At 46.8% G+C, this 24,108-nt stretch overlaps 1 protein-coding gene across 1 annotated transcript in view; it reads left to right on the top strand.

Moving 5' to 3' along the window:
- Nucleotides 1-22,768, top strand: part of LOC118783589 (CXADR-like membrane protein) — a 51,274-nt gene extending 28,506 nt beyond the window's left edge. Inside the window, exons 2-7 of the mRNA XM_036537527.1 lie at nt 12,439-12,596; nt 14,989-15,187; nt 17,200-17,367; nt 18,726-18,848; nt 19,573-19,714; nt 21,595-22,768. Of these exons, the coding sequence (XP_036393420.1) occupies nt 12,439-12,596; nt 14,989-15,187; nt 17,200-17,367; nt 18,726-18,848; nt 19,573-19,714; nt 21,595-21,925 (1,121 nt within the window). The 3' untranslated portion in view covers nt 21,926-22,768. The remainder of the gene's footprint in view (nt 1-12,438; nt 12,597-14,988; nt 15,188-17,199; nt 17,368-18,725; nt 18,849-19,572; nt 19,715-21,594) is intronic.
- The last annotated feature ends 1,340 nt before the right edge of the window (nt 22,769-24,108 follow it).

The raw sequence follows: 24,108 nt of genomic DNA on the forward strand, positions 1-24,108 counted from the left end.
AGCAAAGATGAACGCCCTCCCCAGATGCCATCATCTGTTAGGAAATACAGAGATACCAACGACACACGCACCTGTTGTCTATTCACGATATATATAGCACACAGTATGATAGCTCCTGTACTTGGCCATTATGCTCAGGGATTCAAATCCAGGATTCTGAAAACATAATACAGAAGTAAAATTTGGCATGAGTGAAGCTGGTAAACACTTTAAGCCTCCTTTATTTAGACAATAAAACACAAAACTGAGCAAATGTTGGCGTTCATCAATTACAATAGGAAACAAAGCTAAAAAAGAAAGCAAAAAAATAATAAGATATTTTAAATTTAAATGCCAAAAAGTGAGAATACAAATCACCCAGGAAAGAAAGGAATGAACAAAAGAACAAACATCAGACATCAAAGAACAGAAACATTAATGCCATGACCCTCCCGGGGGACTTAAAAATTTTGTTTCAACACTCCGTCCCCAGTAACCCTATGAACACACCCCTCAGTCCCCCGTGACTCCCTGCAAGGAGCCGAGTCATGAATCAATGAATAATAAGTAAAGTCAAATTTCAGCTTTGATGACAGAAGACATTTCAAAACAAAGCCAGAGGAGAGAGAGCTAGGGAGAAAGGACTGGCAGAGCGCAGATACAGCGGGGCTAATAAGGCTACACGTGTATTGTGGGAAGCGGGTGTGAGTTTATAGTGTGTCTCACAGCAGGTAAACCACAGGAATTCTCCTCCACTAGAATCCTTATGAGGCCCACATGTTCTAGATATCCGCTAACCTCCTCCTGCTAAAAAAGGTCTCTCCTGCCATTTTTAAACACAAATCCTTTTTTTTTTTAAAAATATAAATCTAAACGGATTATGTGTTTGTAACTGTTAGCTTGGCTGGCCCATTGATTTTCTTTTTTCTGTTTGCACTTGCAAATTACAGTTAGGAGGTTGGCGTGTTTTGTATTGAGTTTCTGCTTTTTATATCCCTAGGATACAGCACTTTCTGCTTTAGTTGTGCCTTATGTGGTAGCTTTCAAGAAAAATCACCCACGGATTATGCTTGGTTTCTGTAATGGCCCTGTTGCCTTCAGTGTAAAATAACTTACCTGTACAGCAGCACAGTCTGTAAGAACCTGTATGCATGAATCTTTGAAAGGCCCGTGAAAGGTAATGAGATTAGCGCCCCCCTCCCCCCATTAATCCAGCAACAGTTGTTCAAATCTTAATGCAAAAAAAAGGAATGATTCCTACATTTTTTATGCGCCCTTGTAGGGGCATTCAACAGCACAGGCGGCAGAATTCTACATTCGCCGGGGAGGTGATCTGGAGTGTGTCTGCGTCTGCATCGTGCTTACAATGGCCCTGTAACAAACGACGACATTACTGCGAGAGTCACAGGAAACTCGTGAGAGCATCGCGTGATGTGCGATCGAGCACAAGAGGGATGTTGCATCTGGACTGGCTATACGGAGGGCGTTGCGTCCTGGAGTCCTGGAGTGGAAAGAACCTAGATCTCCCTCCCTCAGGATGGCCGTTGTGGACCGCTGAAGGGAACTCTGTAATCACTCACACCCACAAACTGCTCTCAACTTTGAACACATGAACTGGGCGAGGCAGCAAACAAGGACACGTGGCAAGTGTAGCAGTGCTGTTGACGGTCCCTCTGGAAATCACTTGCAACATGGAAAAATGGGCTCTGTGCAGTTTGTTTTTTTTTTCTTCTGCTCTCCCTTACCTTCTGCCCAGAAACATATGGGTTTTTTCCCAATTCCAGCTGTATGCAGCTGAAGGAGGACTGAGGAATTCAAAGCCCTTTACCTCACATACAGCGTATAAAGTTCTACCAACTGGAAAACGCCAGTGTGTATTTGAATAGAAATTTGTACACCCAGCCACACGCTTTTCAAGGGTTTGATTTTCTCACAGAACTAGCAGAATGATGTAAGATGATCCTTTCATTAGGCAAAGTAAAAAATCTGGACTCAAATCTAACAATTTTAATATGGACTCAAATGTCATTAATGTAATAAACGTGGTACATTGCCATTTTGTTAAGTGCAATGTCTGAGAATTCAGGTTTTCTTGATTACCCCCTTGATTACAAGAACTGCAATGATTTTATGGTAAACATGAATGCTCGGATTTTATGGTTTCTCCTGAAATTCTGCTGTAAACCATCATTTTCTTTGGCATCCTTGCTCATCAGCTTCCACCCCATGGGCTTCATCTCTCCTCTGTCTCTTGATGCACGGTGAAAAAAAACACACACAATGCAAGGTGACAGATCCCACAAAACGCCTGTATGCCAGAATCTCATCTAATTAAATTCATACGTGCACACTTTGAGCAGGAAAATATGAATCAGCGTTGCCAGAATGTTGCGGGCGAGGCAGCTTTGGAGTGATTTTTTTGGACGTGTCTGGATCGAAAAGATACAGGAGACTAGTTAAAGAACACTGTGGGCCTGCCCTTTGCCCTGTGTCCCAGCCAGGGGCTTTGCCAAAAGCACAAGCCCCCACCGTGAGCGAGAGCCCCGGCCTGGCCGCCCCACGCCTCCTTTTTTAATCAGGCCTCTGGGAGTGAAATACAGGCCCGGTGCGGCCGCTGTGCCAGAGGCCCCATCCATCTGGTCTCAATCTCTCTCCGGCCTGGACGTGGCCACACGGGCGTTTCTTATCGGGCCGAGCGAGTGGGAGGAGCGGCGCTAAAGCCGAAGGGCAGCTGCATTTATCAGCGCTGGCCGAGGAGCTGGCTCTCTCTCTCTCGCCCGTCACGTGCACATACGTGGGTGCCTGTGGCAGGGGGGAGCAAGCCCCGGAGCCTCTCTATGCGTGGGAGGGCGGGGGGTGATGTTTGCCCTCCTCCAGCCCCAGAGACCCCGCGGTCCAGCTGCCCTGCCAGTGGGGAACACGCGGCAGTGGGAATTTAAGCTGGCAGCCCTGAACGACGGAGCACGAATTGGCAGGGTCTCGCCTGAGTGACGCCTGACAAACCTCTCGTTCTGTCACACGCTCCAGAGGCCTCACGAGGTGAGGCATCACCCTGCTCCCGTGAAGACCCGTTCCTAACCTGAAATGCATTTTTCCCCTTTCACTGATCCGCTGGTTTGTGCATCGTAACTCTGTCAGGGAGCTCAGGCAGGGACTCAGGCACGGACAGGAGGGCATGATGAACAAGACGAGTTTTAATGAATCCAAATCGATATCTGAAAACGAGGTCAGAACAGGCATAATCAAAAAACCAGGGAAATCACGGCGAACAACAATCAGAAAATAGAATACAAAAATCGTAGTCAAGAGGAACAAGCAGGGTCACAAAACGGGCAGGCAAAAACAGAACAAAGAACGGCTGGTAGCGAAACAGGAGGACTGAGACGAACTAGCAAAGAGCACTCAACAAACAGGGAATATAGAGGGTGAGTCAGATGAGGGGATGAGATGCAGGTGTGCAGGCAGGCAGGTGATCAGGCACAGGTGGGCGGAGACAGGGCGGAGAACAGGGCAGGGCTGGAACACAGGGGAAAACAGTAAACATGAGCACATGGACAGCGAAAACAAAGCCGGCTAAGAAGCCGCCGTACTGACGAACTCCCATTTAAATAGTAATGCTGTTCCTGAAATGTGATGGCCACTCGCTCACCAATGGTGTGGTAAATGTCAAAAAACAAATGAAAAATACTGACAGCAGGTGGGTACCAGAAATGCTTTCCTGAACTTGCAGACAACAGTCAGAGTACTGCAGTGTCCCTGAAAGGGAGTCAGAACAGAGGGCCACCGGAAAAGCTGATGACCCTCTGATCATCGATGGGACCTTCTCAGAAACCCCAGCGCTCGTCGCCTCCCTGAAGGGCAGCCGTCAGTTATCTTAGTTACATCTCTGATGAATCAACCGGTGTCACACGCTGCAAAGGTGGCCGACACACCCCTAAACACCATTCACCCCCCCAGCCCCATCCCTCACCCCGGGAAACAGCTGTCATTGCTCTGTCTACTGGACGCGTTATTGTACAGAACGTTTTATGAATGATGCCCTCCTGGTTCAAGCCATTCTCTTTTTTCATGTTTCTGTATTTAGCGGTGAAGTGAAATAGCCCATGTTATGTACGTCCTATGACACTTCAGAGAGCCCTGATGGTTGCTGCTCCTGAGTGAGCTGCACTGAGCAGAGGAGGGGAGTGATCGCACAGGCCTGCTCTCAATTAACTTATGAAACCTCCAACATGGGAGTTGCCTTGTTGTTTTCATATTTCATCCTCGCAAAGGCCCTGCTCAGAACAGGCCTGAAATTGGTCCAAAGCACCGGGGCTAAGCGGGGGCGCGGGGGCGGGGGCGGCCGGGGTGGGGACGAACACTGTCCGTGACAGCAGTGCGATTGAATTAAATCTGTGAGGAGGCACAGGGGGGGAAAGAATGGGCATGCGGAGCAGAGGACTCGCCCGAAACGGCCACAGGACGTGCGTGGAGGCGGCCATGTCAGCATGTTCGGACCCATATCTTTTTAACGTCGGCCTCTGCCACTGTTTATGGCTGAGCGAAATACGGACTCGTGGGTACTTTTTCAATTAGTCATGTTTTACGCACCACTGTCCTTTGTATTTACTCATATTTTTATGGTCTTGCCACAAGTCTTAAAGGAGAGTCCGAGGCACGTTTTAAAATCTCCAGGGTATTAAATTCCTTTCAATAAAAGCCGATAGGACAATACCTAAGTGGCAGGCAGTGTTTTATGCCAGCAGTGGCCGCCCGCCGTTTCAAAGCATCCATCACGAGACCCTGGATGACGAAGATACATTTCACTTCCCCCCCACACACACCTCGTCAGCTGGATTTTCCACCTAATGGACATAAAAAATTGCAGATTGCAGCAAAATGGCCTTGGCAGCACAAAAGCTTATTAAGTATTGATCCGCAGAGGTCAATGCTGGAATTCAGCTCCAACAATGTGAGTGGAGTTCACCGGCAGCCCTCTCCAGATGCAGTTTCGGATTGCATAAATTGAAGGAGGGAGAGCTGGCCACCCATTTCATCTCCTCGGCTTGGGCCCGCGGGGCTGATGGGCACAGATACCTGCAGTCTGAGGCAGAAGTGATGCAAGAATGGAATTGTGGGAAATGATTTAGAGTGATAGAACAGGGGTCATTTATTCCAATTACTATTACAATTACTCGGCCTGGTCTCAATGCACCCCCTCCCCCCGCACCACCCCCAACCGCTCATTTTGCTGGACTGGTTTTGGTATAATTTCCTGAATTGAAAGGGTGTTGCGCATGTACTTTGGTCATAAAATGGCCCTTCCCCAAACTCCACCCAAGGGGTGGGATGGCTTCCGCAGACCCAAACCCTGCACATCTACTGGAATAGCGAATTAACTGAGAAAAAATGTGGTGTAACATTCTCTGAAGATTACTGTTCTCTGTCACTGGCTGACCATTCCTCAGTCCCACTGCAACCTCCTATCAGCAGAAACCTTATTTCCTCCCCATATGCAACAGTTTAGTTAATATTCAGGTCAACGTTCTCAACAATGCAGTGATTCACCAGCTCAGTTCCCCTCCTTTGCAAATCCGCCCTGTGTTCAGTCGAAGGGGTGTGCTCGGCCTGACCTGTGGAACTGGGTTAGTATGTATGTGTTTCTTTGTATAGCGCATGCACTGTGTCTCTTTCAAACTCCCCACTGTAACATAAGCCCTCTGAGATGAATATTTCCTTTCCACATTCGTAGGCTCCTGCCAATGAAAATAGCTTTACGCCACTCAGAGCAAGTAAAAGCCAGACAGACAACAGCAGGCCACGCACATTCTTGAAAAAAAAACTCAAACCTCTTTTGGGGATTTGTAATAAAAAGTATTTTTTTGAGAAAGAAAAAAAAAAGGCGAAACAAAACAAAGCATTTCAATAAAAAATAAGCCTAATTTCTAGTCAGGATTTCAACATGTGTTTTCTTTTAATATCTGAGCCACTGTTCTCAAATGTTGATCACTCACATACACACACACACACACAGACATGCACACACACATGCGATTGTAATTAAAGTCCAGAGAGATGTCCGTGTTTTTTTTGGATCAGCAAGGAGCCCTTTCTTTTAAACACATCGGAGGCCGGTCCTTTGGGACTGGCGAAGTCGAGACTATGGCTGCTGCTTAATGTTATTATTTTTTTTTCCTGTCTCATTTTAAATGGCTTCATTGTGGACTCGGGGCATCAAGGGGCTAGAGGAGTGTGCACGTTCCCTGGGGAGGTCTGCCCTTTAAACTACTCCCCTTCCCCCAACCCACACACTCTGACACACATACACACACACACGTGCGTGTGCGTGCACACGCCAACGCACATTCTTGGTTCGTTGATGTTCCAAATTAAACACTGGGCCAGGCTGGGAGGGGGAATGAGCCAATAGGGTTACCCTCTCGCAACATTGGTGTGACATTGCAACAACCATAATGTAATAATAATGTTATATTAATGTAATAATGTCAATAAAGCCAGCACAAAGGGCTTTCTCCCCGCCAGGCTTGATGGAACAGACCTGTCCCCTGCTGAGGCCTTTCAGGCCACGGGAGAATGCAGCCACATATTGCTTTGATTTGGACAGTGCAGTGGTCTCCTTTCGATACCCACAGTGCAGCTGGGCGGTTTTATCTTCAGCCAAGCAGACTGCTTGACATTTTGCGATTGTGGGTTTTAAGCAGGGCAACAAAGTCCATTACATGGTGTCTTCCACCAAATAAAGGTATTAACACAACCCAGTTTTAAAGGGATTAAAACACTGAAGGTTTTGAGAGAATATGCCGTAGCAGCTTCAGAAGTGTATGGAGATGTGCTCCTGTAATTAAAATTCAAATTTATGACGTCCCTTACATTCCAAAAGATTAACTGGGTTTTAATTAAAACTCAGCAAGTGACTGCCTAAATGGCCGTGCGCTTCAAGTCGTTACAGCCTAACTCTGTCTGTCTCTGTCTGGAAAAGACATTCATCTTGCTGAAATTTTACAGGGACCACATTAAGGTGGCAAGAGGAAGTGGGTGAGACTGGTTGCGTCATTTGCTGAAATGTCAACTCAGATGTGGCGCACTTAGAGGCTGCAAGGTTTCCAACAGCACCATCTAACTCTAATTTTTTTAACCCTTCTTAAATGTGGAATTAACCGTGATATAATTTATTTATTATTGTAATCATTTGCTTTGTAGACATCCTCACAGTGGACTTAGATTCAGTTTTACACGCCCAGTTCATACAGCTGTATTTTTACTGAGGTGATTAAGGTTACGTTCCTGTCCGTACGGATACAACGCCTGTACCAGCACTGGGAACACAACCTGCAGTGTTTAGATAGCAAGCCTTCTTAATGATTACGCCACTCTACTGCCAAAACACATAGCGTCAAAATCAACTATTTACACTAAAGAGTAAGCAGTATTTCAATAGTGTGTGCATAAGCTTTTTTCTGTAAGCTTATTATGCCCTCATAGGTATAATGTGAACAGATGGAGGCTTTTGACAAAGCAAGCAGGATTGGTTTAACTGTTGTTCCTTCAATGATGTTGTGATAATGTCTTTTCTGTTTCTTTTTTTTTGCTGAGGGTTAACCCTTTGGGAGAAAACCATCCACACCCTGAACCCTCTTTAGCTTATGAAGCATTTCATGGATAAGCGCTTTGTGGGTTCAGACACTGGGAAGATGGGAGCCGTCGCCTGGCATGTGGATGGATGGTCAGGGTCGCGAGTTTTAAAAGACGTGATAATGAAGGAAACAAGACAAATTGCAACACAGGGCTCTAAATTATTCACAAACTGGAGAAATATTGTTCCCATTTTCAATTTTTTTTTTACCCAGGGGGCCTCTGATTCCACTCCTCTCCTCATTTGCGGGATGAAACGTCTCCCTCCGCGTCTTGTCGCCCGCCCCGCCCTGCCCAGGCGCTTATGAATCATGGCCTCAAGCCGTGGAGTGGACACGGCGCTCCTCGCATTAAGCGGGCTTCTGTCAAGCCCACTCTCCATGCTGGAAGTGGTCCTGATATTTAATAGCGCTGGAAGTCACTAAGGAGAAAATTCCCTGTCAGAGAGAGGGGGGCCTCGGTTGCCAGCGCCGCCGAGAGAGGATTACAGGCCTTATCCTTTCAAAGTGGGGCCTCCAGTCACAGAAAACACAGGCCTCCATTTTTAACAGGGGAAAAGAGTCATTTTTCAACCCCAAACAACCAGACATTAAAAAAAAACATGCTGGGGGAAGGGTGGGGGTGGGATGTGTGGTTACGTGTTGTTGGGTGTGACCATTTTACTCCCACAGCTTTGGTACAGGAATTAAAAAGAACTCAACCACATTAATACATGATACAGCCTGAAAGTTGAAAATGCCAGAAATGTGTGGTTTTCATGTCGCAGTCAGTTTGCAGTGACGTCTCTGAACAGGTATTTGACTGAGCGAACTTTACAGATGTGGCAGAGTGTCTGTCATTCAAAGCCTCCAAGCCCGTTGAGATTACAAAGGAGAAAGACATATGCCCCAGCCCGCTTCCAGCCCCCGTCCATCCCTGAAGATTCTTTCCTCTCACAGTCTGAGTGGTGCAATCAAAAAATTGTGCCGCAATCCAAATACACACAACCACAGCGGAAAAGTCTGAAAACACTCTGGCGTAGGTTCATTTCAGATAACGTTTTAAAGCTCCATGCTGCATTTAGACTCGGGCCTTTGAATATTTCAGGAAGTTGTAGTTCCTTTTTTTTCCCCCGTGTGTCACCGAATCGGGGAATGTCTGCCGCGCGTCAGCGCAGGGCGCTGGAACAGCAGTGATGACTTTTACATGTGTTCCCGCTCCCAAACGGACACCCTCCCCGTAATGAGCTTGGTAGCTGAAGAAGCGTTTATCGCCGTGTCCCAGGGCTGTTTGAGTAATGCTCTCCGCCTCCCTCCTCTTTTTTTCCACTCACGATGGAACTGTCAGTGGATTTAGTGCGTAAAGTTTTATACCGGACGGCGTGGCTGAGCAATTCTTTCTGTGCTTCAAGGCCGGCCACATTGTCTGGCCACGGTGTGGAGAGTTACTTATTTGTGATATGAAACAAGTGTAATGAGCCCCGTATTTCAGAGGAGCTGGTTCACAGGACAGTGCACAGGGTGGCTGATTTATTGTTACTGTGGTGAGAGGCTGTGTGTTTGCCATTATGCAGATACTGCGTGTGTTAGCGTATTTTGCAGGCCTGGAAGCCACTTAGGTCTATGAATGGTGCCTTGTCAAATGAAAATGCTTATTTACAGCTACCACCATGTAGGCTTCATGTGAGCTTTTCCACAGCGCGGAATTCATAAAAATGAGCAGAATTAATCCAAATGAGTGCACCCAAAGCTCTTTCCCAAAGCATGTCCCTCTGCACCTTCAATTGTCTGCACCTGGTGTACTGGCAGTTGTCACAAAATTGTGTTGGGGGTCTGCAGGGTATATTGTGAAATCTGAAAGAAGCAAGGTGTAATTGGGAGTCTAAAAAAAAAAGTGTGAAAGAGAGAGGCGTTCTGTTTCACTTTTCCTTCTTGGAGCTCTTTCAGCCGTGGGAGTTGTAGGTCAGGAGCATTGTGAGCGGCTGGGGCAGCGGGTGGAGGCAATGTGCTGACTGGGACGCACTGCTTGACTTTGGGCGATGTGAAGGATATCAGGCTGGTGCGTCCCACCAGCTGTGCTATAATAAGATTGCAGGATTCTGTAGGGAGACGAATTTACTGGAGCACAACTCCCTCTAGGGCATTTTCATAGAAATTGGTTCCTGCGCTCACTCCATCTCCTCCCGAGCCAAGTAGCTCAGGCTCCCTTTTGTTAATTATCATCCATTCCCCTCTCCGTCCGCCTGGGCTGGGCGAGAGCTGGGCCTGGCCAGAAACGCCAGGCGGCTGTTGATTACAAACCAGAGAGGACGGAAAGAGAGAGATGGATTGAATAGCGGGGCTCGGCGGAGCCGGCGGCCATTAACATAACTACCTTATCGCGTGTGCCCCGTTTGCAGGACTCAGACTCGAGAGCCTCCTTAACATTGTGTTCCGCACACTCTCCAGAGGGCTCCAGTGGGTAAAAATAACATTCCAATGCGCTCCTGATTTGGGGGGGGGGGGGGGGTGTTTAGCTTACAGTTGGCAGAGCAGTGCTCCCAGACTTGCAATGTCTGACATCAAAAGTGGGACTCCTCTCTGCCTCGACGATAGCATAGGCTGCTCGGCTAATTCTGTAATCTTCCCACTCTAAAAAGCGCCATTAGCATGTAAAGGAGATTCGTTTCAAAATCCGAAAACTGGAGGACAATGGGATCGGGGCGGACAGCGACACAGGACCGGGTCTGAAGAGGGCTGTGCAGGATCAGAAACGTGCGCTTTGGCTCAGGAGTCGCGTGCGTCCCCTCATCCCCATTAAGAGGGGAAAAATCCCACTCGCAAAATCACGAATAAAAAGGAATTCACCCTTGCGGTTTTCACCCCATTCAGACAGGCAAGCCGCACATATCCTGGAACAACCAAGACAAGCTTGAAAACAAAAGCAGAAAGCCCACTTCCCAAACCACAAACTCTTGTTTGGCTAGGATGTTAAACGTTACCATTCAAATCCACATTCAGAGCTTTTGCCTGTGTTTGAGCAGTATTTGAAATTTCTAATACTTCTTTTGATTTTCTTCTGATGGGTTATACTTCAAAGTCATTTTGTGATGAGGTTTCTTTTCCACGTGAGTTTTATGTTAATTTTTTTTGCCTATAGAGGTCATAAATATTTCCAGTATCAATATTGTTTGACCATATAATAAAAATGAATATGTTGTCAACATGTTCGCCACCCAGTGTGTTTGTTTGGAGATACCATCTGGCTCCTATACAGTGTGGAGGCTAGACGGTCCTTTGAGAACATGCCGTCCCTGGCTTGCTCCTTGTATCTCTCACATGAAAAGATTCCACCAGGTCTCACAGGGACAGGAACATGTGGGGACCGATGTCACGCCTGCCACCCCGCCCACCGAGTTCACCCCGAGGGCGAGGAGCTGGTTGGGGGAGAGGCGGGAGCGCAAACGCACACCGTGGCTAAACTGCCTTGGCGCCAACCTGGGACAGATTTTCGTCACGGTCACGTAAGGCTCCCTGGGCCACACAGTTCCGGTCGAACCTGGCCTCTCGTCCCAAAAGCAATTAGGGACCTGTCCCAGAGACAGCCAGGCGAGCCCCGGGGGCTCCGCTCCCTCTTTCTCAGGGATCCTCCGTGACGTCCAAACCAATATCGGCCGGCGCAAAGATAAATGACTCTGCAAATCCCGCCGTTAAAAAGTAATGAACAGGAATACCGATAGGAGGGGAGTTCTCGGACAGGCGGGCCTTTCTGCTGAGCAATGCTTTCTGCTTGGACGGTGGGGTGGAACCCGCAGCTCCCTGCAGCCCTGGACAGCAGGCAGCAGCGTGAGTGTGGAGAGGGAGGATCATTAGCAGGTCAGAGAGCGCAGCTCTCCCATTTCACCCGCTGTCGGTGGGCGGGATTGAAGGCCGGAGGGTCCCGTCTAACATCACGACTGATGCCGGGGGACAGTGACTGGGATCGATATGATTTCCACCGATATGAACGCAGGGGAAAGGGAGGCATGTAACGGGGGTGGGGGGGAGGGGTGGCGCATCGCACTGGGGTTATGACTCATTCGCCATGACGTAAACCCTTTGGAGAGCGGAAAGAGTGGGAGTGGTTACTTTTTTCCACCGGCTCTGAAGCAATGCCAAGCATGCTGGGAAACATTGGCTAAAGTCGGGGGCAGTGACCACATCGGTCTCTCTCTGAGCTGGTTACCACACGCGGCCCTGAGCAAGCACAGCATGTGACTCTGGCTACTCTGGTTTAGCTGGATGGCTCGCTAGAATTTTCCATGCTTTCAGTATAGGTCTGTCGGTCTTTCCATTCAACATGTCTCTATGAACGCATGGTGTATGTACACTTTGTGCTATATACTGTCTATCTATCTATTTATCTAATCTGACTGTCTACTACACTTATAATTCTAAGGGGTGAAACATTATTGTGTTATTGTATACAATTATCACTGTGGGAATATCAATATTATTCTGAATACTGAGACATTCGGCATTCTCCGGCCAAGTGTGTCTGTGGAATAACTCAATGGAAAAACAGCAGAAGTATCTGGTACATTACGAGTCTAAGCCCAGAGGAATGCAGAGCCATCTGTGTTGTCTTTGCCGCCTTCGTCCTGCCAGCTGGGCGGGGTGGTGTATTCCTCCCTCGGGGAACCCAAGTTGTCGAAAATCCCCCCCGACGCCTCCCCCTAATCCCACCCCCCTCGCTGCCATCCTCTAAGGGGTTGACCCCCGTGCTTGGCGCCGCTGGGATGCTAGCGGCCCTGTAGGTTGTGTCGACAAGCCCCCCGCCCCAAGATCCTGGTTCTAAACGTTCTGGTCCCGGTTCTGTTTCTCCTGGCAGTTCTGCTGAGCCTGCTGACGGCGTGGGCCCAGACAGAGATGAAGAGGGTGGTGGGGGACAATGCCACCCTGCCGTGCCACCACCAGTTTTGGCAGTCGGATCCCCAGACGCTGGACATCGAGTGGCTCCTGCAAAAGCCCAACTCCAAGCAAAGAGTGGTGAGAAGGCATTTCTCTCTATCTATCTCTCTCTCTATCTTTCTCTTTTACCTTCTGTCAAATATGCTGCTGCAATCATATGTCAAAACATGAGCAGTTACTTTAAATTGATTCCTCATAGTCAGCCTGCTCTTAAGTGGATTCCATTGTACTCCTATCCACAATCTCAACAGATACTCCACCCCCTTTTAACCCTTTCGTGCATACGGTTACACCGGTGTGATTAGCCATTTAGCGCTTACACTAAAACTGGTGCGATTAGATTGGGACACTAGATTGGGAAAATTCTATCTAATTTTAGCTTTGAGGAAACAGCAATTTAATGTTTAAAAATATAGCAAATGCGGCGGTGAAAACTATGAGAAGCTTAATAACGCTAATGAAAACATACCATGTAATGTAACGCATGCTACATAGCATAAAATAAGTTACGTGCAAAAGGGTTAAATTCTCCATTATGGATATGATAGGTGGATCTTCTGTGGCAGAGGATTCCTCTCATGCAACATGGCAACCCAGAATGTATCCTGGTCAAATTACATCTGTCACTGGTCAGGTCAGAGGCGGTTTCTGTGGCTGAGGATCCGCATAGTACAACATGGCAACCGGGAGCGTTCCCAGTCACACTTCATCTCTGTGAATTAAGATCCCTGACGTGATTTGCTGTGGCGTTCCCGAGACATAGCTTATTAAGCATGGGATTCGCCCATGACAAAGAGCCCCAGCGGGTCTGTTTAAAGCCTCTGGTTGCATTTCTGTGGCTGAATTTCATTGGCGCAACAGGGGAAACAGCTTCCAAATCTGTCTGGTTTGCTCGGGAGAGTTCGGCATCAAAAATCTGAAACGTTTCCCTGTCATGTTGTGTGGTGCTTGATAAAACATCAAGATATGCGCTAGCTGTTTCCAAGGAGTTTTTCGTCACATGACTCATAATGTCAGATAATGCTTACACTGTAAATACTCACAGCCCATCAGAGGAGAGAGGCCCCTTTCTGTGGTAGTTGCTTCTAACAGAACTAATCTGTTGATTATCATTTTGAGAATTCATTCAGTGAGGAAGACAGACGAGCGAGGGAAACAGAACAGGCGTCTCATGCTTTGATAGTTCAGAAAGCGATGTGCACGTCGCATTTAATACTTAGCTCTGAGATAACATTGAAGGCGCCATTAATTAAAATCAAACATCTGAAAATTTGATTAGGAATGAGACTGTGCCCATGGTGGAATGAATAAATGAGTCTTTTGTTCAGCGTGGGGGAAGGCCGTGCCGAAAGGGGAGGGATCAGATTGTCAGCGTTTAGCCTCTGTCACTGAGAGCAGCAGCTACACGCGGCCCTGTAGGGTCGGTCCCGGTGAACCAGGGAGGAAGAAAGCTTGGGCATTTCAGGTGTGGCCATCTTCTGGGAGCCGCTCCAGTGCTCACCACGCCTGCCGGTGAGAGGATGAAGAGGAGGAGAGTGGAGGAGGGTGGGGGAGAGCCGACGCTGTGAGTGCGATGAGCAGACCGTGACCTCGCGGTTACCCATGTGGGTGGTGATGGCGCTCGGCGCCTGTCTGCGCGGGGTGGGCAGGCGGTGCGGGAGAGGCATGCAGGTGGACACAGGCCCCCCGCAGCCCTGATGCTCTGTGGCACCAGCGTTTAGCACTCTCCCACCGCGGGATGACTAAGGGCTGCAGGGGGGCTGTTGAGGTGAGGACTGCTGCCTCTCCCTCTCTATCTCTCTCTCTGTCTCTCTCTCTCTCTCTCTCTCTCTCTCCCTCTCTCTCTGTATCTCCCTCTCTCACACTCGCTCTCTCTGTCTCTATCTCTCTCACTCTCTCTCTGCCTGTCTGTCTGTCTGTCTGTCTCTCTCTCTCTACCTATCTCTCTTACTCTAATCTCTCTCTGACAAAACTTTATTGGCTTGAAATACAATACACGGTACATCTTCCCAAAAGTACCAACAGAAATAACATATGGTAATTATATAAAATGTACAACATTTAGACATGAACTTACCAAAAAAAAAAAAACATGAATGGGTTTCATTCTCACTCTCTCTCTATCTCTCACTCTCTCTCTCCCTGTTCCACCTCTGTCAGCTCTCACCCCTCACCCTGTCATCTCTTTTCTATTTCTCCCTCTTTGCTGTCTTCCCTGTCTGTTAGTCAGTAGAATGTGGTGACTGGTTAGGGTGAGTCGCGGTGACAGTGCAGTGCAGCGGTGTGTTGGTGTCTAACTGGGAGTAAATGCTGTGACGCCTCTGCAACCACAAAACACACGGCTGCTTCAGTCACAGGGCTCGTCCCACATCCAGCGCTTGCGCAACACCGTTGGGAGTGTATTGTACTCAAAACCGGCAACGAAAGGCATTGTGGGATTTTTTTTTTTAACGTCATGCTCCTCCGTCAGGTGATCACGTACTTTGGGGGCACGGTGTACGTCCAGAACGAGAGTGAGCAGAGCCGGCTGTTCTTCGCGGGGGACTACCTGAAGGGGGACGCCTCCCTGCTCATCAGTGACCTCATGCTGACCGACTCCGGGGAGTACAGCTGCAAGGTCAAGAGCGGCGGGAAGTACCACTGGGGCACGGTCAACCTCATCGTGCTGGGTATGTGCACCCTGGCTGTATCAGCGAAATAATTGATGGGTAATTGATTTGGTTCCAATGTATTCGTTCCTATTTTTAGCGGTTGCTTGAGGCCCACCAGCCGATCAATATTGTTGTTGCGGGTATTGTTGGTCAGCCATGTCTCACGGCATTTTGAGTACATATATTCATCTCTTTTTTACTGTTTTTAACCTGTTTGGAATACATTTACCTTTGGAATTAACACCTGTCCTTAATAACCATCTTCTTCCTTTTGTAACTATGACCAGACCACATCTACGTGAATCATGTAATTCATAGGCTGGTGTTTGGCAGGCCTGGTGCTGTTGGCACATCATGTTTGCTGAGTTATCTCATTTCCCGGGTCTGACGGAAGCATGTAGCATGTAGCACTCGTCTTTTCTTGGCATCTCCACATTCAATCTGCTGCACATTCTTTGTGCAAGGATTATGATGTTGGAGGTGTGTTTGTGCAAATCAAAAGATAAACATGTTGATTCAACATGTTTTATTAATCACAATAAATTTTGGGCAGCTGTCTCATAATATAATATTGTTAATATCTGAATTTGAGACCATTGAGACCTCAACTTAATGGATGGTTCAAATAATTGTTCTGGGCCCAATCGATCAAATTTTTAATAAAAACCAATACTTGTCTGAGTTATTTATTTAAGGGGCTTAAATGAATTGAAATAACCTACATAATTACCTTTACTTGGGTTCCTTTGTTAGAATGAAGAGTTCCAGCAACCCATATCTTTAATAAAGTATTAACAGTCAATACTTTTTAAGCAATGTCAAATCAAATCAGTGCACACCAGGCAGCTCAATCAATCTTACTTAATGGAGGGTTCAGATGCAATGAAAGTCAGCACACAGAATGAGCCCCCAGGACCAAGACTGGAAGACACTGTCACACTCATAGTCTAGAGGCGGGGGGGTTAGAATGCTTGTGTCCTAAAATGGTGGCTAAAAGAAACAGATTATCTTCTGGACAGTTTCAACACTACATTTCTCCCTCGACAACAACACATTCGCTGTCATCACTAATGAATTCCAGACGTTCCTCTTAAAACTGATTTAATACTTTGGTTAAATCTGTCTTCGACTTTTTCAGTCAAAGTCTTATGGCAACTGTCGGATTTCCATTGTTATGAAAACGCAGACATTACTCTGCCGGTGGGGTTGGAGTGATTGAAGTGAAGCAACCTTTGTCTTGTTTTTCTTTTTTTTTTTTTCTCTGGACACGAGAACACGAGGAACGTTTTCAGACCTCTCAGCTCTGCTCAGAAACAGCCTGGCTTTGAGCAAGAACAGCAAGTCAAAAACCCAGAAATAACCACAAATCCACTTGGATGTCGGGGTGGGAGACGTAGGACCTCTGTCGAGCTCGACTCCTGGAACAGAACAATTTATTGAAACACCACGGGAGATTAGTTTAATGCAGTTATTGGTTTTGTAATGGAACGGTCTCTTAATCTCTCCTTCCCTTTTCTTGCCCATAAAGACGTTGCAGTGAGTTAACGGCTATATTTTTACAAATTGCCCACAGCTTTGCCGTGACACTTCCGATTCCGAGAGACGAGCATTTGCATTTTTCTTTTTCAACGCGGAGATAATGGTTTGGCAGCGGACCCGCTGGCCACCACCGAGGAGCAATGCAAGCGATCCTGACAGAGCCACAAGATTCACTGTGGAAGGCCTGGCGTCACCTCTTTCTTCAACCCCCCCCGACTGCATCACTTCAGCTGAATCACATAGGCAGAATGCTTACTCTTTCGACCAAATGAGAGAGGGAGGCAGTTGGCTGATTGGTGTGGGTTCGGGTGTCAGGGGGTGTTTGGATCAACATGGGGGTGGCTGACAGTGGGGTGGGTGTTTCTGAGCCCCTACTGAAAAATAGCGGGGCTCTTCTTGAGGTCTGAGTCACAGCCGTGTCAGTGTCCCCCTCAGATCGGTTGTGTTTGTGGAGCGCTCGGTAACAGTGCCCCCTTGTGGCTCTCCCGCAGTGAAGCCCTCGAAGCCTCGGTGCTGGATGGAGGGACGGCTCCTGGAGGGCAGCGATGTGAAGCTGAGCTGCAAGTCCGCCGATGGTTCTGAGCCCATTCACTACAAGTGGGAGCGTGTCCTGGACAAGGGCAAGAATGTGGGGAAGCTGCCCCCATTCACACTCATAGGTGAGCTGTCCGTTTATGTACATATTACTAACCTCCGGCTTAACAATCATACAATCCAATGTCAACCCCTAAGCAATGAAACAATATATTGGTATATATCTAAGAATTCACTTCGATGCAACTAGATATGATACATTTCAATACAATGATTCAACCTTAAAATTATGCCATGCTTTTAAAGAAGTATAGAGCATCTAAGCATTAGTTCATTACATGCCATTGAAATGACATTCAGCGTTGAATGATAACTACGACTGTCACAAGCTTTCGAGTTTCACCTGAATTGCTGCATTAACATGAAGAAAAATAAATAAATGAAAAAAAATCAATGTTAGGGGTCGATTCTGACATGCAGCATCGATATAGCTGTTGCTGTTGTATCAATGCATCAATGTGAATTGATGTAACATTACACGCCTACCACATATGGGACATCCTGACATAGAAGAACATTTTAAACAGCAGCAACAGAAGCAATGGTTTAGCCCAGTCATTGAGCTCTATAAGAGTGTAATTCTCAATGCCATACCTCTTCTTGACACATTGCCCCCAGGGGCATACAGCATCCCAGCACTGCTGTGTTTGATTCTCAGCACATATTTTTCTCTTAACCTCACCTGACTAGATCCATCACGCTGCCATTGGCATAGGTGCGGCTAAAGCTGAAGGATTAATGACCTCTATAAAACAACACCTGTTTGGACTAATTAGTTTTCATTGGGCGATAAAGCATATTGGCATCCGGCATTATTTATCACCGTCCTCTAATTATCATGTGGGACACACAACAAACACGCGGCCGTCCTGGCCGGCGGGTGCACGGCCCTCTCGCTCAGTAAGGCTGCGTTATCCTCCCAGATGAACTCTCTCTCCCCGCTTCTGTTCCGGGAACGGACTCGTCCCTCTTCAATCAAAGCGCTCCCAGGATCCATAATGCTTCTCGGGGGCCAAGATAAACACTTGTCAGTTCATCTCCTCTGCTCCGGGTCTCAGAGTGCGATGAATCAGACTGACAGATGGATACAGGCTTGGTTTAACAAAGAAACCTTAGTCAGGTTTGGCCTCAGTCAACCGTCAGCAGTTCTCACGCATGTGGACACCTTAATCTAAGCTGTCTGCTCTGTAAAATGCACTGTTTCCCTCCTCATACACTGTGTTTTTTCAAGTATTATTGGGCAACAAAACAATACAGTAGCAGTAGGAGTAACCATACAGGAGTTGTGGTACAATGGTAATACAGTCTTAGAAGTACCAGTGCTGGTTTTAGCAGTTGTGCGGTAGTAGTAGATGTAGTAATGATGCACTAGTAATTGTAGTGGTAATGCAAATGCAACCCCACCAAAAAATCTCTTCCCCAGATTTGAAGAACCCTGAGATTGTAACCCTGAGGAACCTGACGCAGGACAGCACAGGCATCTACAGGTGCACAGCCAGCAACGACGTGGGGGAGGAGAACTGCCTCATCGAGGTCCCCATGCACTGTGAGTACCAGGCTCCGCCCACCGCAGTGCTGTGGCGGTGATGGATCAGCGGGGGTTCCAGAGGTCAGCAGGAATAAAAACTAAATGATTTCATCTTCCCCACTGACTCAGTGACTCTCCGCTGGGACTGGACACGCCAACCAATACGCGCTGGTTCCACTCAAACAGCCATTTTTCAGCGTCACCATGATTTTTCGCAATGCACACAGAGGTCAAGGATTACAGTGTGGAACAATTTGATATCCTGCACAGCACGTAGCTTCACCTGTTTGAGATGCTGCATCAATAGTGCTTCACTGAAAGAAAATTGTTTAATACACAGTGCAACCATCTGCTATGCAAAAGGAGTGGTATTTTTGTGAGCTTCCAAATAATAACAATCAGTGGCAACATACCATTTCATGGATGATTTATTCACACTGTAGACGATGATTTATACACACTATAGGTGTGTAATGGCTGAAAGAGAAAACAGTAGATGAAAGAAAAGCACTGACTGAGTTGTGTTTACACAGCAACAAAAGAGATATGATTGTAGGCGTCTCGGTAGTAATGTGTAAAGTTTATATGATGTGTAATGTTTAAAGAAAGGTATGCTTCTCTGCATACGTACACATGCATGTATGTACGTGTATGTGTGGGTGTGTGTTAGTATATGCTCGTGTGTGTGTGTGTGTGTGTGTGTGTGTGCAGTAACCTTGAGCTCTCCCTGCTGTGTCCACAGATGTGCGGGGAATGGGTGTGGTTGCAGGAGCCATGGTGGGTGTGTCCTTCGGGGTCCTCCTCATCATCCTCATCATCTGGTTGGTCTTCCGCAAGAAAGAGAAGAAGAAGTATGAGGAGGAGGAAACACCCAATGAGATCAGGTCTGCTTCCTTTCACACGGCAGCGCCACCCCTGTCCCTTGTAGGGCCGTGGCACATGAGAGCAGAGCTCAGTGACTCCCATCATAGCTGCCGATCCCATGTGCTGTCAATCACTGACTCACATGAACCCAATCTTTGGGTTAAACTTTGTCCTCCATAGCAAACTGGCTCAGTAATTTCAAATAAACTAATTTCCCCTGGACTCTGAGAAACAATAGTTAAGATATTATTGAATTTGATATTTAATTATTAAATTTAAGATTATCATTAGGAATTGCATCATCTTAGGTCATTACTGTTCCAAGAACTGATACTATTGCGCCACCCATTTTGGTGGTCATGAATGCCCACTCTCTATCCCTCTACCAGTCTCTGGGCCCCAGGCTCTCCATACAGCTCACCACCCTGGGCATCCCGATTTGGACAAACTCCCAAATCCCCCCACTCTACCCATCCAGCCATCCTCCATTATGCATGGGGTTGCTGATGGCTCTTCTTGTTAGCAGCATAAACAGTTTCTGTTACAGTTTAGAGTCAGTGTTTCTGCTCATTTGCGAGTGTTAAAATGAATTATGCAGGTGGGGGGGGGGGGGACAACTGTGGGTAAATAATGCAGGCCCTTGAGGAGGGAGATGGTTAAGACTGAACAAGCTGTTTATTTCCTGTTGACATCATTAGCTTTCCAGGGGCTTTTTTGTATGTGGTGAGATGTGTTTCTTTTTTTGAGGGGTTGATGAAACCCAGCTATTAGCTATTGAAATGCTTTGCAACAGCACACTAGAGAAGAACGAGGGGCTATGACTTTTATCTTACTTCAGATATTTATCAAATGCTAATCAGGATTTTACATATCTACATATCTTACATTAATCTGCTATAAATTATTTGCATAAGAAAACTGCTGTTGGAGTTGTGTTTGCACTTGCACCCTTTACACCCTTGAACAAATTTGGGTCAGCTGTATTAATTAAGCCTAATTAATTCAAGTTGTAACTTGTTACATGTCCTGTTTAATAACTCCAGTTATAACTGATACCTCCAGTTGTCTCAAGATAAACACATTTCTGTTTTCACTCTATTTTTGTTTGTTGTTGTTTAAAGGGCTCACAAAAATAGCTTTTTACACCTTTATTTGTATCCTTGTGGTAGAACAAACATATTTCCAACAAGCCCATAGCTTTCACAAAGACCAAACAGCCAGTACTTGTGAAACGATGTCAAGTCCAGATCAGCGTTCAATTAGTGACTCGATCAAACCTAATTAACAGAGTGTTCAGTTGTAACGAGAACCAGAATGCGTGTGAGAAACACTGGTTTATACCGCTAACACTCTCGGAACTGGGGAGAGAATCTGTAGCGGGTCAATCAAATCAATGACCTGTTTCATCACAGGGTAGGTCAAAGGAGAGCAGATAGCTGCAAACACTGTTGCCCTGCAGGACCAGGGTTGAGTCGCCCTGCAGAGGGAGGATGACCCATTACACTGTCTGAGTCTAATGAGATGTATTTAGGTGAAAGTATGAGGTGAACAATGTACTGTAATGAGTAGAGCTGGACCTAAGCAGCACTCAGGAGACATCAGATGCTCTGCACTTTACATTTAAAGTTCCTGGAAGTCCCTGCATGGCCAACCGCAAAGAGATTAGATGAAGTGAGACTCTTGTGGATATTCACCAGAAGCAAGACGTAGCCACTGTTGCTGCACATGGATCTCCCATAACACTGAATCGTTCGGGACTATGATTGGCATTAGATCTTTCTGTTTGTGAATATTCATTGAGAGTGGCTATTGTTGAGGCTTGAGCAGGGACAGCAAGGAATGTAGTTCATGTTGTTTGGGGTTCCACTGATGTCTCTGGCCTCCCTTTTCCCCGCTGCAGGGAGGACGCTGAAGCTCCCAAGGCGAAGTTGGTGAAGCCCAATTCGCTCTCTTCCTCCCGTTCCGGGAGCTCCCGCTCTGGAGCCTCCTCCACCCAGTCCATGGTGCACAGCAGCGCCCCCCGCGGGCACCGCCCCCGGCCTCCAGCCGTGGCTGCTCTCAAGGAGAATGGACAGCCCCCCACCTTCCCCCAGTCACCCCCGGCCTACACACAGGTGGTGCCCAAGACCCCTGAGCCCGGCACCCCTAAACTCAGTCCTAGCAACCTGACCAGGATGGGGGCCACTCCTGTCATGATCCCTGCCCAGACCAAGGCCTTTCAGACTGTGTAGGAAGGAATGATAATACCAGCTCTCACCCCTTGACCACTGACCCCTGATCTTTATGATCCCCAATGTGTCCAGAAAAAAACAGACTTTGAACAAAAAAAAAAAACAACGAAAAGTAAAGTATAACGGATGTAATTAAAGGAATTCATAATAAAACAGTTTAAAAGAATGCATACTTAAAAAGGGAAAATCAGATGTGCTTGCCCCTTCTGAATAAAAAAATAAACAAAACTAGACAAGAATTAGCATCTTTGTTTATGCAGTTGTTTTAACAGAAGCAGCGCTTTTTTGTTGTTTTCCATTTTACCTTTTGAAGGCATGGAGAGTAATGTGCACACTGAGGTGGAAGGAAACCCCAAGTGGAAATTATTTATTTTTAAAATCAAGGGACAGGAGCGCAGAGAGGAGAGCGATGTAGCGCATCAGAAGTACTCAAGTCTCCAGGTTTAGCGGAAACAGCGAGGGACTTGAAAAACAAGACGCAGGGACGACGGCAGCCGCCCGCCAGGGACAGATGGGCCGCTTTCCCGCTCACGCTAACCACAGTCAAACGAGAGGGGCCGCCAAAAAAGAGAAAACGGTCCCAATGCTTTCCTTCATCACCTGATTCTCTGACTCATTCTCTGTTTTGGCCGCCGCCCGCGCCCCACTTTCGCCCACGCGCTAAACCGAAGGAGACATTGCGGCACTTCCCATGGTAACTCTGTGGGGTTACAGACAGAGAGGACACTTTCCCAGTTTGTGGGGTCCTGTACAAGGCTCACAAACAGTGATGGAATGCACTGGGTTGGAAGAGGTAAAAAAAAAATGCAACTCCAGTTCACACAATTCACAATTCACTTTTCAGGATGGCCTGAAACAACAGACAAACAGGGGACCTTTGAACACCCTGATCCCTGGTTGCATCTTGGACACATTGGTTACAATGGTCCTCTTTCTGTCTGTGTCCTCTCCCTAAATCACCCAGCACCCAAAGCTCTCCAGTGACCCAACACTGTATGAAACATCTTGCCCACATTACCACATATTTATAGAAAGCATATAGCGTCTATAGAGATATATGACTTATTTGACACTACTGGTGGATTATATTGGATAAGAAATGCCTGCAAACGTGTTTATGGGGGAGGGAGGGGTTTGGTTTGTTTCAATCTGTTTTATTTGATTGTGTTTAATGGTGAATCTTCTAATAGATTCTAAAGGATGTTATTCAGTTGCTTGGCAGCTGTACTGTACTGAAGTGCCACAACGCATTGGACATTGAAGGGGATTCATTGTTCTTTTAATGCTTTTATTTTACTTTGTAAAGTCACTGAAACCGAAATCCATCAATCAAATGCTATGAATGTGTGTTGTACAAATGAGCTGGTCTTTACAGTCTTTTTCTTTTCTTGATTCTTGATTCTTTTCACATAGAATGGACATTTATAACAATATGTAGGCACAAAGTCATCTCGAACTCAAGCGGATCACAGAATGGTAGATAAATATGGACTCGTGTATTGCGCTCACTCACTCGATACACGTTGCAGAACAAGTAGGCTACTCTCGTCTCATACAGTGGCAGTGGATTTCGTCTTGGTTACTGTCCCATTGTGTCGCCTCGGGTTGTCTGTCTGTTGCCAGCATTGATGTGATTTCTTTTTGTTTCTCAAAGCTTGTACGAAACAAATGCAAATTTTAAAAAAGGACAAATTGCCAATTTCGTGTGCCTTTGCAATCCCACCCCCTTCTGTCAATTCCATTCTCTTTCCTGACTGTAAATTAACAAAAATGAATCGCTGATAATTGGCGACAAGGAATTAAAAGCCAAAATAACCTGCAAATGATGTTGGGAGTGAACGGAATCTATTGTGAACGAGTGCGACGTGGTAAAAGAGTGCCAACACAATGAGATTGTAATCCAAGACACAGGAATTCTGTCTGAAGTTCAAACTGTTGTTTTATACTGTACATAAAAGTAGATATGAACTCATAACGTCTGTTGATTTCACAGGCAAAGTGGCGGATAGATAAAGGTGTTCTAAATGAAGAGAAATTAGTTTTCTTCAAGCAAGCGTTTTTATGACCCGAGAGACCGAGGCTGTTTTATTTAGCAGTACTCCTCGGGCGCGCCCACGCTCTTCCCCGTCTGACACTCGTACGAGGGACGAAAAGCAAACGAAGCGTCCAGGCATAACCTTTGC

This window comes from Megalops cyprinoides, chromosome 9, assembly GCF_013368585.1.
Source record: "Megalops cyprinoides isolate fMegCyp1 chromosome 9, fMegCyp1.pri, whole genome shotgun sequence".
In the NCBI taxonomy this organism is placed as follows: domain Eukaryota; kingdom Metazoa; phylum Chordata; class Actinopteri; order Elopiformes; family Megalopidae; genus Megalops; species Megalops cyprinoides.